This window comes from Metarhizium brunneum, chromosome 4 (assembly GCF_013426205.1).
Source record: "Metarhizium brunneum chromosome 4, complete sequence".
In the NCBI taxonomy this organism is placed as follows: domain Eukaryota; kingdom Fungi; phylum Ascomycota; class Sordariomycetes; order Hypocreales; family Clavicipitaceae; genus Metarhizium; species Metarhizium brunneum.
In genome coordinates this window covers 2986449-3001278 of record NC_089425.1, presented here as the reverse complement: position 1 = coordinate 3001278, position 14830 = coordinate 2986449, and the positions used below count along the sequence as shown (strand labels likewise).

Below are 14830 nucleotides of genomic sequence, written 5' to 3'. Positions count from 1 at the left end.
TGAGCAAAGCAACTCTCACTGCCACACACACACACCTCGCACCGCAAAACACATATGTACAATCCAGTCTCAATTGCACAATGTACCAACCAGTGATATATTCACCCGACCCAGCAAACCACAATGCGCCAATGCCAAAGCCTACCCATTGCTCCGCGCTCACATTAACCAAAGAACGTCAGAAAGCCCCCTCCCTCCACACAACTTTTTCCTCATCCCATCCAATCAGGTATGAGCCATATGAACCAAGAAAAGTAGCATCATAGCATCATCAAACTCGTTAGTGACATGTCATCGCCCCCCCACAGATACTTTCTACACAGCAACAGCATCCTTTGTCCCGTCCGGTAGCATCATCAACCTCCCTCGGGTAAAATGTTGCTCAGACTCCTCAACACCTCCATCAAGGGCATATCCCTCGTCCCTGCGCTCTTCTTCTCCCGCTGCTCACGCTCCTTGAGCCGTGCCGCGCTCAAACGAAGGACCTGATCTGCCTGTCGACCCGCCACCAGTACCCTTTGCTCCAACTTGTGCACATTGTCTGCTAACTGGTCTACTTCGAATTCGAGAGAGGCTTGGATTTTGCGTATTCTCTCTTCTGTTTTCGCGCGCATATCTGCAAAGGGAATCATTTCGTCGGCGAGATACGTCCGGATTTTTACTTCTTCGGGTTCGAGGAGGTTGAAATCGGGGAGTTCAATTTTCGGCGCCTCCGTAGAGGAGGAGAATATCGGGGGAATGTCGGGCGGTGGTTGGCATATTGCCAGCCAGGCTTGTTTTTCATCTTGTAATCTAGTGGTTGGTTAGCATTGCATGTATACATACTGATCAAACGTCAATTAATGCCTACGCTTTTATTTTCGCCTCCAACGTCGTCAATTTTTCATCTAGCTCAATATTCCGGGGATTTGGCTTCAAGATAGGCGCTTCTTTTGGCGCATCTTCGTCCCTGCTGAACCAGTTTGAAAAGTCGGTCCGCTGAGCAAAGTCCTTTAATATTTGTTCTTGAATCGCTCGGGCTATATCCAGTTAGCAAGTCTGTTTATCGCCCGTTGAGCTATATTTCCAGGACATACCACCTAAGATAGCGCTTGAATTCGGTGTCCCGTGAGGCGGCTTTTTCGGCAAGGCACGCTCGCCGCACCACATCAGCAACTGCTTCATCCTTTTCGGTTCGAGCAAACCCTCTGCTTCAATATGCTTGTAGAACTCGGCCGTATTCACATCGCGATGCGGTGTTGCTGTTTGCCCGCTCTCTATCAGTGAACTGGCTCTTCGGCCGCGGGACCCTAAACTGCTCCGTCTGTTCCCCTTCCCGCCCTTTTTGCGCATCTCTTTATTTCGATTAATAATTGGGGTATCACTCATGGGAAGCGCAATCTTGGACTCGGTTGGCCGCCGTGGAGTTGGCGAAGGCTCCCATCGTCTTGGTTTCGATGCCTTTTCTCCGTTCGGGCTCGTTGCCTTCGACGTGCCGCGTAATATCGAGCCCTCAGCGCTATCATCCGCCCCAGCTGTAGCAACCCTAATGCTCCTCCTCGTCGGTCTCCTGTCCGTCTGAGGCTCATCTTGATGAGATGCGTCGTCAGCTTGCCTCCGCCGCGAGGATCTCCGTGTACCCGGTGTCGCCGATGTTGATGTTGATGGAGCAATGGCCTTATTTGCTGTGCTTGTGGATTCTTTCACGACTTGCTCTGCCGTTATCCGGCCCCCGCCTGTCGTTTTGCTCCCCGAGGACTCCTCCGTCTTGGACCTTTTCGACTTTCGCACAAACTGGAAATCATCGTCCCGTTCAAAGTCGGCCGCGGCTATGTCCAATGTCAGTATTTCCATCATTCAATATTTCCCATACGCTCCCGCTTCAGCGATAAAAACTTACCGACTTGACGCTTGCTCCGTCGGCGCTCTTGCTGGTTGCTCATGCTAAGATGTTCTAGCGCCCGTTGAGTCGCCACGAGAGTCGTCATGGATGGCTAATTGAGCGATATCATGGAGTATATGTCGTAAGAAGCAATGGGGGCTGTAAAAATACCAATGTCGGTCGCTGGTTGCGGTGGTGGTTAGCCACCCAGCTGGGGTCGTGGCGCGTGGTTGGTGACCTTTGCCGAGCAACAGTCGCGTCAAATGCGTCGCGTTGGGCTCGGCAGCCAGCACCGTAAAAATCCCTTGGGGTCGCTTATACTTCTTGATTGGCGCTTTTGGCGTTTAACTGCACGGGGGGAATGATGTTCGCGAGAGAGCAGCTGCAGGCGCGGGAATGGCGATGGTCCGTCTGGGAGAGAGAACTCGGCTCATGTTGTTTACGCTCCCAAGAAGGTGGTGAGGGAACCTCAACAGTCCCGCTAAACCCCTTTGGGCCGGTTCGCAGCCCAAGCACCCCCACCACTGCAGGCTGCCCACCAGCCTCCGTGATTGGACAGGCAAGTCTCACCAGACACGACACGCGCAATTTGATCCCATGTCTCTCTATGGTCAACTGCAAGGTTTTGCGGCTCTGCAGCGTTTCAAGACTTCTAAACGGCAGAGCCATAAGCATCTCATAGATATACAGCGAGCATACAAGCTCCGTGGACCGCAGTGATGCAGGGTGCGAGTGCTACCAACACCATCCGGTAGACCAGTCGGCCGTGTTCATGGATAGACGATTCATTCCATGATTTAGCTCAAGTCTCTCAAATCGCTACGTAGCGTCATGTTGCCTACAGCTACTGTGTAATACACTAAAACAAGCCAATCGACCCCAAGTACGTTGTCCGCAAAAGTACTGTCCACAAGAGCACCGGTTCCTCCGCAACGCCGCCACTAAAACCAGAACTCGTCCTGTAAAACACCTTTTGATGTACGTGTGATCCGCAGAATATACATAAATAAGCGCGTAACGGGGCTAGACAGCGTGCCCATTCTGTTCATGGGGAACCAAACGTCATGTCCCGCAGCTTGTAAAATGAAAAATGAGCCTGATTCGAAGTCGCCATTTTCTTTCCTTGCCCGATATCCCAAACAGGTCTTATGAACTTCATCATACTGTTGTACAGTCCAATTGCACAATGACCAAAATTTGTACAAATGCCTCTCCGGCCCTGCATAGTCAACCCTTGCAGCGCGTGGCTGCGCAGTAAGGGAATGCTTGCTTGAGGCCTCGCAGTCCATGCCATTCTATCTCTCATCACAACGACACGCAGGAAGATCCCGTTTGTGGAAGAAAGAAGAACTAGATAAACTGTCTCCACCTTATGAGCCTGTCGACACATGGTCTATCGGCCATTTCGAAGTCCGTCCCCCCATTCTTCCTATGAGAATCGGCGCTGGATGCTTTGACCAGCCATGACTTGCTGATTAGGCATCGGGCCGGCCATTCCATAAGGGTTCATCTGGGCGTTAAAAGGCTCAACAACCCCAGACATAAAAGTACCGTGCAGGCCCTGCTGCTGGGTCACTGGACAGTCTTTATGCGCCAATAACAAAGTTTTTAGGTTCACAACTTCTTCTCTTAGTTGAGTGATTTGAGATGTAAGCGCGTCATTTTCACTGCTGTACATTTCGACTTTATTTTGTAGATTGGCGAGCCACTGTTTTTTCCTCTGCCGACATTTGAGGGCAGCGACACTAACACATCGTATGAGCATAAAGTTTACATCATGTGGCAAGGGAAGAATCAACCTACCGATTACGCTCGAGAAAATTCTTACGCTTTTCTTCATCCGTCATCTTTGTCTTCGAACTGGGATCGTCTCCCATATCATCGTCCTCCTCGTCCGACACCTCAGGTGACATCCCGTTCACTGCACCAGCATTTCCCTTAGACTTTTTGTTGGGAGGAGCTTTGGCCGGTGTATCATCGGCTTTCCTTCTTCCGTTAGATGCAGCAGCAGTGGCTTTCTTACCCTTTCCTTTGGCCGCAGGCTTGGCCTGTTCCGGCTCTTCCGATCCATTGGTGCCTTCGCTGCCACCTCTTGACGCAGCATTTCCGGTCGACATTTGTGGCGATGTGTTGGAGGTCTGAGGAGGTGCTGGCGCAGGATGAGCGTGACTAGGCGCACTAGATGTAGGGAATTGTGATGATGGTTGGTTCCCGTTTCTGGTTTGTGCGCCTTGCGCAAGCATGAAGAGGCCGTTGGCAGCATCGTTGTCGTGAGGATCGAAAGGCCCGGATGCCTGTTTCGGCTCTGCTTTAACAGTAGGCGTCGCGCCGTTTGGCATATCTGCTGGTTGTGATGTCACTTGTTGCGATTGTGTTTGAGGCTGTCCTTGCTCGCGCTTGGCAGCAGCCGCGCTCATAGCAGTTCGATGAAAGTCTATTGTGCTTGGAGTCGCGCCTCCACTGGCAAGCTGTGCGAAGAGTGCTTGGGAGTTGGGGCTTGGCGCCGGGAACATGGAACCGCTGCCTCCAGGTGTAAGTCCTGACCTCAACGATGACTCGTTTGGCGTTGGAAATCCGCCTCGCAAGTGATGCGCGTCACTGAAATAATCGTTGGCCGGTCCCGACAACATTGCGGGACTCAATGGACCGGTGCGCAGCGAGCCTCCTCCCCAGGTGAACGGCGTATTAACTGGCAGAAGTGAAGATGGCGAGGTCAAGGCAGCGACTGAAGGAAGCTTTGTGCCTCCTGGAGTCTCTGGGCCACCACCACCCCCGAAAGACTGCTCGAACGGATTGGGCTCCAGGCTGAGAGATCCGCCACCTTGGCCAGAGAAGTAGTCGGGGGTATTATTGCCTTGTGGTTGTTGACCGGGTCGAGGCGGCGGTGCGAGAGGTTTAGCAGCTTCCGCATTAGACGCACCATCCGGTTTCACGGCGGCAGGGTCGGCCTTGGAGTCGGAGACTGTACCTAGAATGAGAAACGCATGTGAGCAAAGATGCGAACGACGACGAGTGGTTGGACAACGAACTTGCACAATGGTTTGAAGCTCAAGCAAAGGAGGGTTGGGCTGTGACAGAGGCGAAAATGACGACAGTGGAGCAGCACGCAATGCAATACCGGACATCAAGACGTGAGATTGCGTGACAACGGTAGTTGTGTAGAAAGGACGAAATTCAGGAGCCTGAAATGGGACAATTCGATGTGGCTCACCTTGCCGTAATGTTTTGTTGTTGGAGGATTTGGGGGACTTCGACTCGGTACCAGGAGAAGTCCCCATGATGACACTATGATGTATGATGTATTATCTTGGGGGCAAGGGAATGGCTGGATACGGGTGGGGTAGGGAGCGGACAGCGGCGAGGTAGATGGAAGGAACAAAAAAAGAGGGCTAGTGAGGTCAGAGACAGCAACAGATGTCAGAGGCGTTTGTGACGGGAGCCCTGAGCTGTGGGATTTTGCAGCGTCGCGAGTCCAGAACGGCGCCTATCTGGAGTGGGCGAAGATTTACACCCGCAAGGCGAAGCTGGGCTGGTTGCCAACAGACTAGCAAGGAGACCGTCTGGCAGCCGGGGAAAGTCTCTGCACCACCGCGTCGGCGTCGGCACGACCAGGTGATTTCCGACCCAAATAAGATGCGCCCCTACAAGCACCGGGTTAAAAAAAAAATATATAAAGGGTGTGTGTCGGGAGCCCGTTGCTTGCAAGCGGACTGCGGCGTGCTGCTGTGTGGGATTGCGGCGAGCGGCTCGAACGAGACGAGGATCGTGAAGGGGCTCAGGCTGAGTTTGGGGAAGGAAAGACGTCAGAGATGACGTTGTGAGGAAGCAGCGAAAAAGAAGGCGCAGGAAAAAAAGCGAATGGCGGCGCCGGGGGGGGCTAGGAAAAGGCTCTATTGTGTGCCGGCTTGGCTGGCACTGGCAGCTGGCAACCGGCAGCCACGCTCTGCCAGACAGCGCTCCGTTGCTCGTACTGTGAACGTCTACCTCGTCCAGAATGGTCAAGCAGGGCGGGTCCAATGTTGGCGGGCAGCCGGGGCAAGAGCCATGGACAAACAGGGCAGGAGCAACGGCCGTGGACCCTGCCTCTACCTGACTGGCTGACAAAATTCTGATTTCTCAGCAACTGACACTGTGCGGGAACTCGAGAAATGTCGGGCAGAGACCTTCGAATCAGACTCGACTGATCAGTGCTGCTTCCCACTTATCGACACGTCGAATCGGCCGATGCGCCTGTGAATCGCCGTCGTGCAATCGTGCACATTCTTGCAGGCAGGCAGAAACTGCCAGACCAAGATGGCCGTGGATGGATGCATCACCTCACTTCGCTTCGTATCATTCACAATTGGGCGAGCGCCTGGGTCAGAGACTGTACTCAATACGCCGTAACGGAGGGCGAGTTCGTCGCCTTCACGTCCCAGGCTAACCTGGGGAAGGAGCGACTCGAGCATAGGCCAAATTGGTAACCAAATAACAGGCGCATGCAGCATGCATACGGAGTACCGTGGGTGGCAATTCGCAAATCAACCTGGCGGGCAAAAACCTCCATCTCCAATGCTGAAGGAATCAGCATGTATTTCATTAACCTCCAACCTTCACTATCAATGGTGTGCGGAGTACTAATAATGGCCGCCCACACCAGAGGACGAGATACCGTTTGCGTACTCCGTATTGTCCGCCATTCACACACAAAACGAAGCACCTTTTCCACATGGCCGTCAGAAAGAGAGGGGGGGCCGAACACGGACACAGAATAGAGTTAAGTGCCTAGTTAGGTACAAATAGGATTTTAGCACAGCATCATCACTCTCGTCGTCACGGCCTGTCACGACATGCTGCCCAAAACGAGAAATGGCTTCATAAACGCGCACGCCAACCATGACGATCTGCCCACCCGCAACAAAATTCTGCCATCCAACAAAACATCCACTTACAATCCCGGGTTGTGTCCATGGACTCCACAGCCCATGATGGCGCGTTCTAGGGAGAATATCCCATGGTGGGCTGAGAGATTTTGGTGGCACCACGGCTTCGGGCCAGACAGAACTGATGGAGTGTTAGAACACCTTATATACCTGCACGAGCTGGAGTTGTGGTTGGAGATGGTTCCCTAGTCAGTCAGTCCATTATCGGCCGTCGATGTTTCGTTGAGGACCGAGAACCCAAGCAAAGCGACCAAGTCAACTCTGCCCACCGACCCGAGAGACCGGCCTACCCTGAGGGCCGTCCTGTCAGGGGTCATGACATGATTTGTTCTCAGCATGGATCAACTATTATTGGAAATATGAAGACGTAGGACTTATCATTAGGCGCCGGTCGAATCAATTCCGCAGTCCTCCCCTTCAGTTTCAACTTGGCTATCCTGTGTCCTGGGTCCTCTAGCTGCCAGTCGACAGTGGTGAGTCGATCAACTCCACGAAAACACATCCCAAGTGCTAATCAACCACAGTCCCCTGAATCTAGAACAAGAAGTTGGAGGTGGCGTACTCGTCGAGCCTCATTCGCCGCCTTCTTGCAGGCTTTGGTTCAAATCGTGCAACCACCATATCTGATACAGAGCAACTGCGCCAATCACCACGAGCCATCAACCGCCATCCACCCATCCGTCGTTTTTGAACTGAGACTGGCCGATGTATAATGCCCAGCCGCAGCTCCCTGCAGCAAGTTAGCAACTTACTACTACGTATCTCCCGCCGGCCGGCTTTGGGTACGGAGTAGTTGTCCCCGTACCTCGTTTGCTCGTGTTTCCTCGCATGCAGGTGGTGCGTTATGCACGGTGGAGGGCAGGGAGCTTGACTGGACGGACGACACGGCAAGCAAGCCTCTGACAAGCCATGCAGAAATGATTTCACAACAAACGTCGGCAATACGGCCAAACGAATCATGAACGGAACGACAACAGAAGATACTTCTTGATTGAGCGACAGGGCAACCTGCTGAATTCGACTCCCGAACGGTGTCTCGACTCTCGACCGGACACCAGTTCAGTTGGCACGGTGGAAGCAGCAGCCGCAAAACCCACCTTTGCCCGCGCACTGTGCACCCAGAGCTACTAACAGGATCCCAGAGGGTCCCGCGTCCTCCCCATGTCGCGCTATGAGGACTGGATGACGTCAGCTCTCATGCCCGGCGCCCACTCGTCCACGCATTGGGCTCATGGCCTCGTCCCGGTAAAACAGAGTGAAACCTGTCAAGAAGGTTTGCTGATTGAATGGTATGCTGGTCCGCGTTTTCTTCAAGCCACGGCCCAGATCACGGTGAGCAAGCTCAGTCACATTTGTGAATATTCTCCCCAATATCCTGGAGCGTGGTAGAGTTACGTCACTGGCATGCAGCCATCCCGGCAAAGGCGCTTTCCCCAGAGTTTCGAGATTGATGCCTTTTTGCCCGCCAGTCTTCCGATTCCAGCCTCACTGGGTGGTGCGCAGCCCCGAACGGAAACGCCTACAGTTGGCGAATGCCGTGTAAACAGGGCTCTGTCGTTTTTTTACCCGGTCGCTGGGATTCCGGATTTCACAATCAATGCCCACCCGTAGGGTAAGTCACCAGACTCGAATACCACGGCACGTGAATGCGACATGATCAAAACAAAGGAACAAGTCCAGGTTTTGTTTTGGTTCTTGAGAGCTTGTACATGCAGGAGACGAGATTTAGGCTAGCCACCTAGCTAGCACCGTTCGTTTCACATTGGAGATTCTAGAAGAGGCGTACTAGGTCTGTAGCATAAAATGCCATCAAAAGTAAATTGAGTAGTTAATCAATGGACGGTCATATGATAAATAGAAAAAGCTAATATCTTCACCTCGGCCACGCCAACAACGTGACAGGGACCAAGTAACCATAAAACAAATAAGTGAATCAATAAATCACAATTTCGTGCCAGCCTCCCTCCCCTTCTGAATCCTAAACCCATGCCTCGGCGCATGCACCCTCACCTCCTGCTTCCCCTCGCCCTCCGGCTTGGTCTCATACACCACCTCGTCGCCGGCCAAGCTCACCAGCCGACCGACATCCTTCCTCGTGGCCCCAAAATCAGTCGGCCCAACCGTAATCTCATCCCCCTTCCTCAGCCCTAGCTTCGCCACCTCAAAGTCCCCCTCGTCCACGGGGCCCTCACTCTCGTGATACTCCGAGGCCAGGATCAACTTCTCCGCCTCCTCGCCGCTCACGGTCCTCGGCTTGCCCGCCTTCTTCCTCGCCTGCTGAAGAGCCTCCTCGAAGCGCTGGATCCACGCGTAGACCTTGGGGTACACCTGCGGGCCGAACCTGTCCTTTGGCAAGGCGCCAGGAAGTCCGGCCAGCCAGTGCAGCGGCCACACGGCCTCAATGTCAGCGAGGCCGGGGCCCGGGGTCTTGAGGATCCAGTCCCTCCCGTCGGCGAGGAGGGTCGTCTCGAGGAGGTTGAACACGGAGGCCACCTCGCGGAGGGCAACGTGCTTGGGGTCAGGCCGAGGCTGCGTGCCAAAGAACTCCGCCCTGTCCTTTTGGAAGGTTGGGTTCTTGAGGAGGGGCAGGTCGCTGGGGAGCAGGGAGGCGGCCCAGCCGAACACGCCGGCATCTGTCATCAGCGTTGAGAGGAGACGCTCGATGGCCCGCTGATCGGGCTGGCTTGTTCCGAGGCGGGGGAGAGAAATGTCCATGTTTTCAAGCTTGATGAACTGTAGACGGGTATCCAGGTAGACGTCTCTGCCGATGGAGAGGATGGGAATGCGTCTGTATCCAATTCCGAGGCGTGCCACGTCTGGGCGAGGCATTGTAGGTGGTTGAACCTTGGTATAGTCAGTATTGGGGCCAGACGCTGGGCTTTTCTTTCTAAGAACTTACACATTGTGCGTACGGAATTCCGCGAAGGGTGAGATACCATGTGACTCTTCGAGCGTATGGGGAGTAAGAGTAATGATAGAGAATGATGTTCTCGGAAGCCATTTTTGTGTCAATTCACGGATTTACCTGGAAAAGAGATGCGTCTTCTACTTCACGCAGCCGCTCTGATAATTGGAAGTCCTATCCAGCGTTATAAGCGTTATGGTTGTTTGGAATCATCGCCAGGCCGACAAGCCGACGAGGTCTTGATGCCTTTACCTCGGTTTTATGCGGGGGCGGGGTTGCAGCTCCTGGCCAATAGCGTGTTACAGACTAGGAGCACCCTCGGTACGAAACATAATATCACCATGGCGGAAGATTAACATGGTCTATGGCAATTCATTTCAGCCAAGTCTGGGGCAGAGCAACCTATCTACTGTAATAAATCATGGCGTCCTCGCCGAGGGCCATACAGCGGAATCTCGAGTCGCCGCGAAAACAAAGAAGCAGAACTATAGCAAACTCGCAACCCTCTGAAAATCTCAAGATTCATGATTAATATTGCGCCTGAAATTACCATCCGCAATTCTCGGCAGTGAGCTCACCGGACTGGCCGCCTCCATTGCCACTTGGCCAAGCCGAATCCGTGGTAACGCCATTGGAATTTTCAGCTGTATCGGGGAAGCCGCCGTCATCATCAGCAACAAGTGGTTCCTTGCAGCGGACTTTGGTATGTCCGAACTTCTGGCAGTTTGAACACTGCACCTTGCTCCCTGTACAACATTAGGATGAATCAAAGAAGGAAGGTGGAGACACGTACAATCTTTTGGCTCAGGGCAGTCTCTGCTGAAATGCCCAGTCTTTTCGCAGTTACGGCATGTAACATTATCCATGTTACGCGGCTGATCGCACTCTTTGGCCATGTGACCTTCCTGCCCACAGTTGCGACAGGCTCGACTACCTCCCTGTGGGCAATCCTTACCCATGTGGCCCTCTGAACTGAATTAGAGATACTCCATGAATCATCTGTGAAATTGACTTACTTTCACCGCATTTCCGACACTCCATATTGTCCAAATTGGGAGGCTCTTCACAATCAGAAGCCTTGTGGCCAGATTTTCTGCAGCAGTCAGTACTGGTGTGCAGAATCCACAGGAAACATGGGACGTATAGCATCACCTACCCGCAGTTTCGGCAGGCAAACTTGTCTACTCGTGGTTCGGGGCCTGTTAATTACTGTGAGTACCATGGAATCAAAAAGAGCTTCGAAGCCTTACAGTCCCGAATACGATGGCCCTCGCCGCCGCAGTTGCTGCACGAAATGGCAGGCTGGGCTTTCTTCTCGACCTTCTCCTGAGTGCAGAACTTGCTGGAGTGCCCTAATTCACCACAGTTGTGGCACTTCCGAAGACCGGTGTCGACTACCTCACCAGCATCATCAAGCCTCTCCAAGAGTTCCTCGCGGCTCTTTGGAAACGCTTCAGCCTCACGAGGGCGTTCGGGTTTCTCTGAGAACCTGTACGAGATTGTGTACTTCTTTCCAGTATGGCCTTGAAGGTCCATATTGGTGAAGACATTTACGAGTTGACGCTCAGTAGCAATGAACCAAAGATTGATGCCTTGATCAATAAATAGAGACTGCAGCTGGCGGTAGGTGGTGTCTCCTCCGATGGCTTTGACGTACTCCTGAAGCGCTTCTTTCGCGTCGTCGACATCTCGCTCAGAGCAAGCAGTCTTGAGCTTGGACAGAGCTTCCTCAGGAGAAATATCGGCAACATGATCTCTGTTGATGACCCGCGCATTCTCACAGTTCTTCCGCATATGACCTGCATTTCATGATTAGCAGTGTTTCTTGCCATCATTCGTTGATTGAATCTGTACCTTCCTGGCCGCAGTTGTCACACACCATGGGCGGCTTGTCTGGGCAGTCCCGAATCATATGCCCCTCCTTCTTGCAATAACGGCAAGCGGTGTCTCGAGGAGTCGGGCAATCGGCAGCTCGGTGGCTTCGGTCACGTTAGCTCTGCAAACTATAACCTTGACGGAATAATTACACAGGCACTTACCCAGTTTCACCGCAGTTGAAACACTTGTTGTTGGCGTCATCATTGCCAGCTTCCGTATGTTGGTTGGGGCAGTTCGCCTCCTCGTGGCTTCGAAACGTTGTCAATCACGTTACACCCAATCTGCTAGCATGCTACTTACCCTTCCTGACTACAAGCACCGCATTTTACTTGAGGCTGATTCCATCCTGAATCATTGCCTCCAGCTGATCCCCAGTTGTCACCAGAATTTCCCCAGTCTCCCATTTTGATAAGGAATGATACGGACTGGCTGGATAGATTCTTGGCACAATCAAGGTCTCAAACGAGAAGTCCAACGAATCCCGTAGTCAAGACGAGGTTGGAAAAGGCCATCCAACGTGTCTTAAGGCTAAATCAAGAGAAAAACGTGCGGGCTCAAAAAAGACTTTCGATGAAATGTCAGTCGAAGCGTGTGATGAGAGAGAAAAGATGCGTCTAGTCGACAACGCACACTGCGATGCTAGAGTGGAATTTAAACGAGGCACGAAGCGCTGCGGCCTGATGAGGAAGAAGAGAGAAATACACAGGAAGGCGGGCGTGCGAGCAAAATAAATAAGGAAGCGGCGGTTCGTCGGGTGCCTGACACCTGGCAGCCGCGTTCTGACAACTGCCAGTGCCCAAGCAGGTGTAATCTAGAAAGACGCAAGTGTCAACTTGAACTTCTCGGCAGGTCCTTCCATCAGGACCCCCATCATTGAGTGGGATGTTAAGCCAGGACAAAGAAGTGCTGTGTTTGTTTAGCATCTTCTACCGTATATACGTCCAATTCATGGATAGAAATTGCTGGATTCGGAGGGCAACCCGCCACGGAGAGTCGGAGACATGTTGTGAATACCCTTGACGTATATTCGCATGGTAGCAGGCCTTACTTGCGCTACACATTAATTTACATCATATACAAAATGAGACCACCAGAACGCCTTGATTTTCCTCCGTTCCCGATGCAAAGCTACTTATGCTGTGGACACGACACACCACGTATGGATAAAGATTACTGGTTGCTCTTATCCATGTGTCATGTCTTGGTGGTCTCCCCCTCTTCCTCGTCACTGTCGTCTCCAATGCTATATTTACTCTCCCCACGACCAATCGACTCTTGTAGGGGGATGTTGTCGACAGTTGTCTCGTCGAATGCAGCGGCTTCTAAGTCACGATCACTCTGACGGTTATGGAAAGCAGCTAGACCAGTCCTCGACTGGCCAGCGGTCTCGTCGCTTTGCAAAGCAGAGTACGCTGTACCCTTGCGTCGTTGGCGCCAGACGAAGTAGCCCCATACCGAAGCAGCAATGATTACAATCACTAGCACGACCTCACCAGATCGCTGATAGGCAAGCCACTGGGCTTCCTTGAGCTTCTGCTTTGTCTCTTCTTCATGTTGTTGGGTGTTGTTCTTAGCTCCACCGACAGAGGTGTCTGGACCCTTCTCGCCATCAATTCGACTGTCCGACGGCTCACCGCCAATGCTGCTGATGTCGACCTTCATGAAGCGGTCCAGCATATCTCGTGAGCGTCGTGGGTAGTCAAAGGGGACCATGTGTGACGCGTTATGGAAGAGAACATAGGTGAGGTTACGAGCCTCCTGCCAAAAACCAGCAACCTCGCCCTCGAAGGTCCATTGCCTCCTGGGAGCCCAGTTGCCTGGCGTGACCTCGAAACCCTTGCCTTCATTCCATGCCAGATTGCTAATCAACTCCTCTGTACCAACGTGATTGCAAATAAGGTCCTCGGCTCCGGAGAAGAGAAGAATAGGGACCTCTTTCAGAATATCGGGGAGTAGCGAGATGGAGGCTGTCGCGTTCTGGTTCCTGAAGTTGGCATTGACCATGCTATTACACTCCTGCCAGCCAGTGTTTCGTTGCTTATCGAGATTCAACGCACTAATGACCTGAGGCTGCCGCAAATAAGGGCCGACATACTTCAAATCCGGAGGCCAATTCATGCCGCAGGAAGGAGCTGAGTCACGGAGTCGGACATCATACATGTTGATGCACTCCTGATCACCAGAGCCCACCCTGGTAAGTTCGAGAATTTTATTCAGAATGGACTCACACTCGGGATAGTCAACATGTCCAGGGTTGATGGACATTTCCTTGTCGCAAATTCTCTGCATTTGTTGGAGCTGCTGGGCGTTATCTGACCCCTTTTCAATCAGGCCCCTTTCAAGACTAAATTTGAGGTATGCGCTGGATTGGTCTTGGGGAGAGATCCAGCCATTGCCAATAAGTAGACCGCCGAGGTTCCATGTTTCAGCGCGAGATTTTGACTTGTTGCGATCGAGGATGGCTCTCGCAATATAGGGAATATGCTGTCCTGCGTATGACTCTCCAGCAATGTAGAGCTGTACGGCAAGTCAGCGGGGCAGCGACAGCAAAACACATTTCGCGAAATATACTTACATCATCTGACTGGTATTCTGGAAAAAGCGCGAAAAACTTTTCCAAAAACGTAATAAACTGAGTCGCCATGGCATTCAACCCATGAATGTAGCTATTCGTGTCGACATAACTGAAGCCTGTGCCGACCGGATTATCGACAAAGAGCAAATTTGCAAATTCATTCCAGGTACCGTTATTCAGGGTCAAGGCATTGTCCTTTGTAACTCTGTAAGGCCCAACCTCCATCAAGGCGCCATCCTCGGAACTACATCCTGGCCCACCGTTGAGCCATATTACAGTTCGTTGCCGGTTCGCAATGTGGTTGTTTTGAAAGTGCCAGAAAAACAAGTTGCCATTGGTTTCAGGAGTGACCTCGATGTGACTAAAAACCAGTGTCAACTAATGTTAGTCTTCTTCTCCCAAGATTCCTCTAGCCAGAGGCCCAGTTCGCAACATGGCCGATGGACGGTGATGGGTTGACTCACCCTGCATGCATCTTGATCGGAGGAGAATTTTTGGGAAGTCCCGGCAGCTCACGGACGTAGTAGTCGGCAGCAGACTTATCGCCAGCCAGGGTTGAAGCCGGCCAAAGTGCCAGGATCGCGAGCGCATGCCATGATGTGGCGAGGGACCAAGAGAACCGCGGAGCCATGACGACGAGATGCCGGAGGATGATGGCTGCTCACGAGCCAGGGGATGCGGATGCCAGC

At 52.6% G+C, this 14830-nt stretch overlaps 5 protein-coding genes across 5 annotated transcripts; all 5 read right to left on the bottom strand.

Moving 5' to 3' along the window:
- Positions 1-356: 356 nt before the first annotated feature.
- Positions 357-1967, bottom strand: mis13 (Kinetochore protein mis13; the record flags this gene model as incomplete). The annotated part of the gene is made up of 4 exons (XM_014690026.1): positions 357-792; positions 851-1019; positions 1077-1808; positions 1880-1967. The coding sequence occupies 4 exons, from the start codon at positions 1965-1967 to the stop codon at positions 357-359; spliced, it is 1425 nt and encodes a 474-aa protein (XP_014545512.1).
- Positions 1968-3290: 1323 nt separating this feature from the next.
- On the bottom strand, positions 3291-5139 carry atf1 (Transcription factor atf1; the record flags this gene model as incomplete). The annotated part of the gene is made up of 3 exons (XM_066131048.1): positions 3291-3606; positions 3665-4829; positions 5073-5139. The coding sequence occupies 3 exons, from the start codon at positions 5137-5139 to the stop codon at positions 3291-3293; spliced, it is 1548 nt and encodes a 515-aa protein (XP_065987248.1).
- Positions 5140-8724: 3585 nt separating this feature from the next.
- G6M90_00g075860 (uncharacterized protein) lies at positions 8725-9784 on the bottom strand (the record flags this gene model as incomplete). Its single annotated transcript, XM_014690028.1, has 2 exons — positions 8725-9627; positions 9683-9784. The coding sequence occupies 2 exons, from the start codon at positions 9782-9784 to the stop codon at positions 8725-8727; spliced, it is 1005 nt and encodes a 334-aa protein (XP_014545514.1).
- A 450-nt stretch (positions 9785-10234) lies between these two features.
- Positions 10235-11970, bottom strand: byr3_0 (Cellular nucleic acid-binding; the record flags this gene model as incomplete). The annotated part of the gene is made up of 8 exons (XM_014690029.1): positions 10235-10434; positions 10482-10655; positions 10705-10781; positions 10845-10887; positions 10939-11487; positions 11543-11667; positions 11728-11814; positions 11867-11970. 8 exons carry the CDS (start codon positions 11968-11970, stop codon positions 10235-10237), a joined length of 1359 nt encoding a protein of 452 aa, XP_014545515.1.
- A 790-nt stretch (positions 11971-12760) lies between these two features.
- KEX1_1 (Pheromone-processing carboxypeptidase KEX1) lies at positions 12761-14772 on the bottom strand (the record flags this gene model as incomplete). Its single annotated transcript, XM_014690030.1, has 3 exons — positions 12761-14083; positions 14142-14502; positions 14606-14772. 3 exons carry the CDS (start codon positions 14770-14772, stop codon positions 12761-12763), a joined length of 1851 nt encoding a protein of 616 aa, XP_014545516.1.
- Positions 14773-14830: the final 58 nt, after the last annotated feature.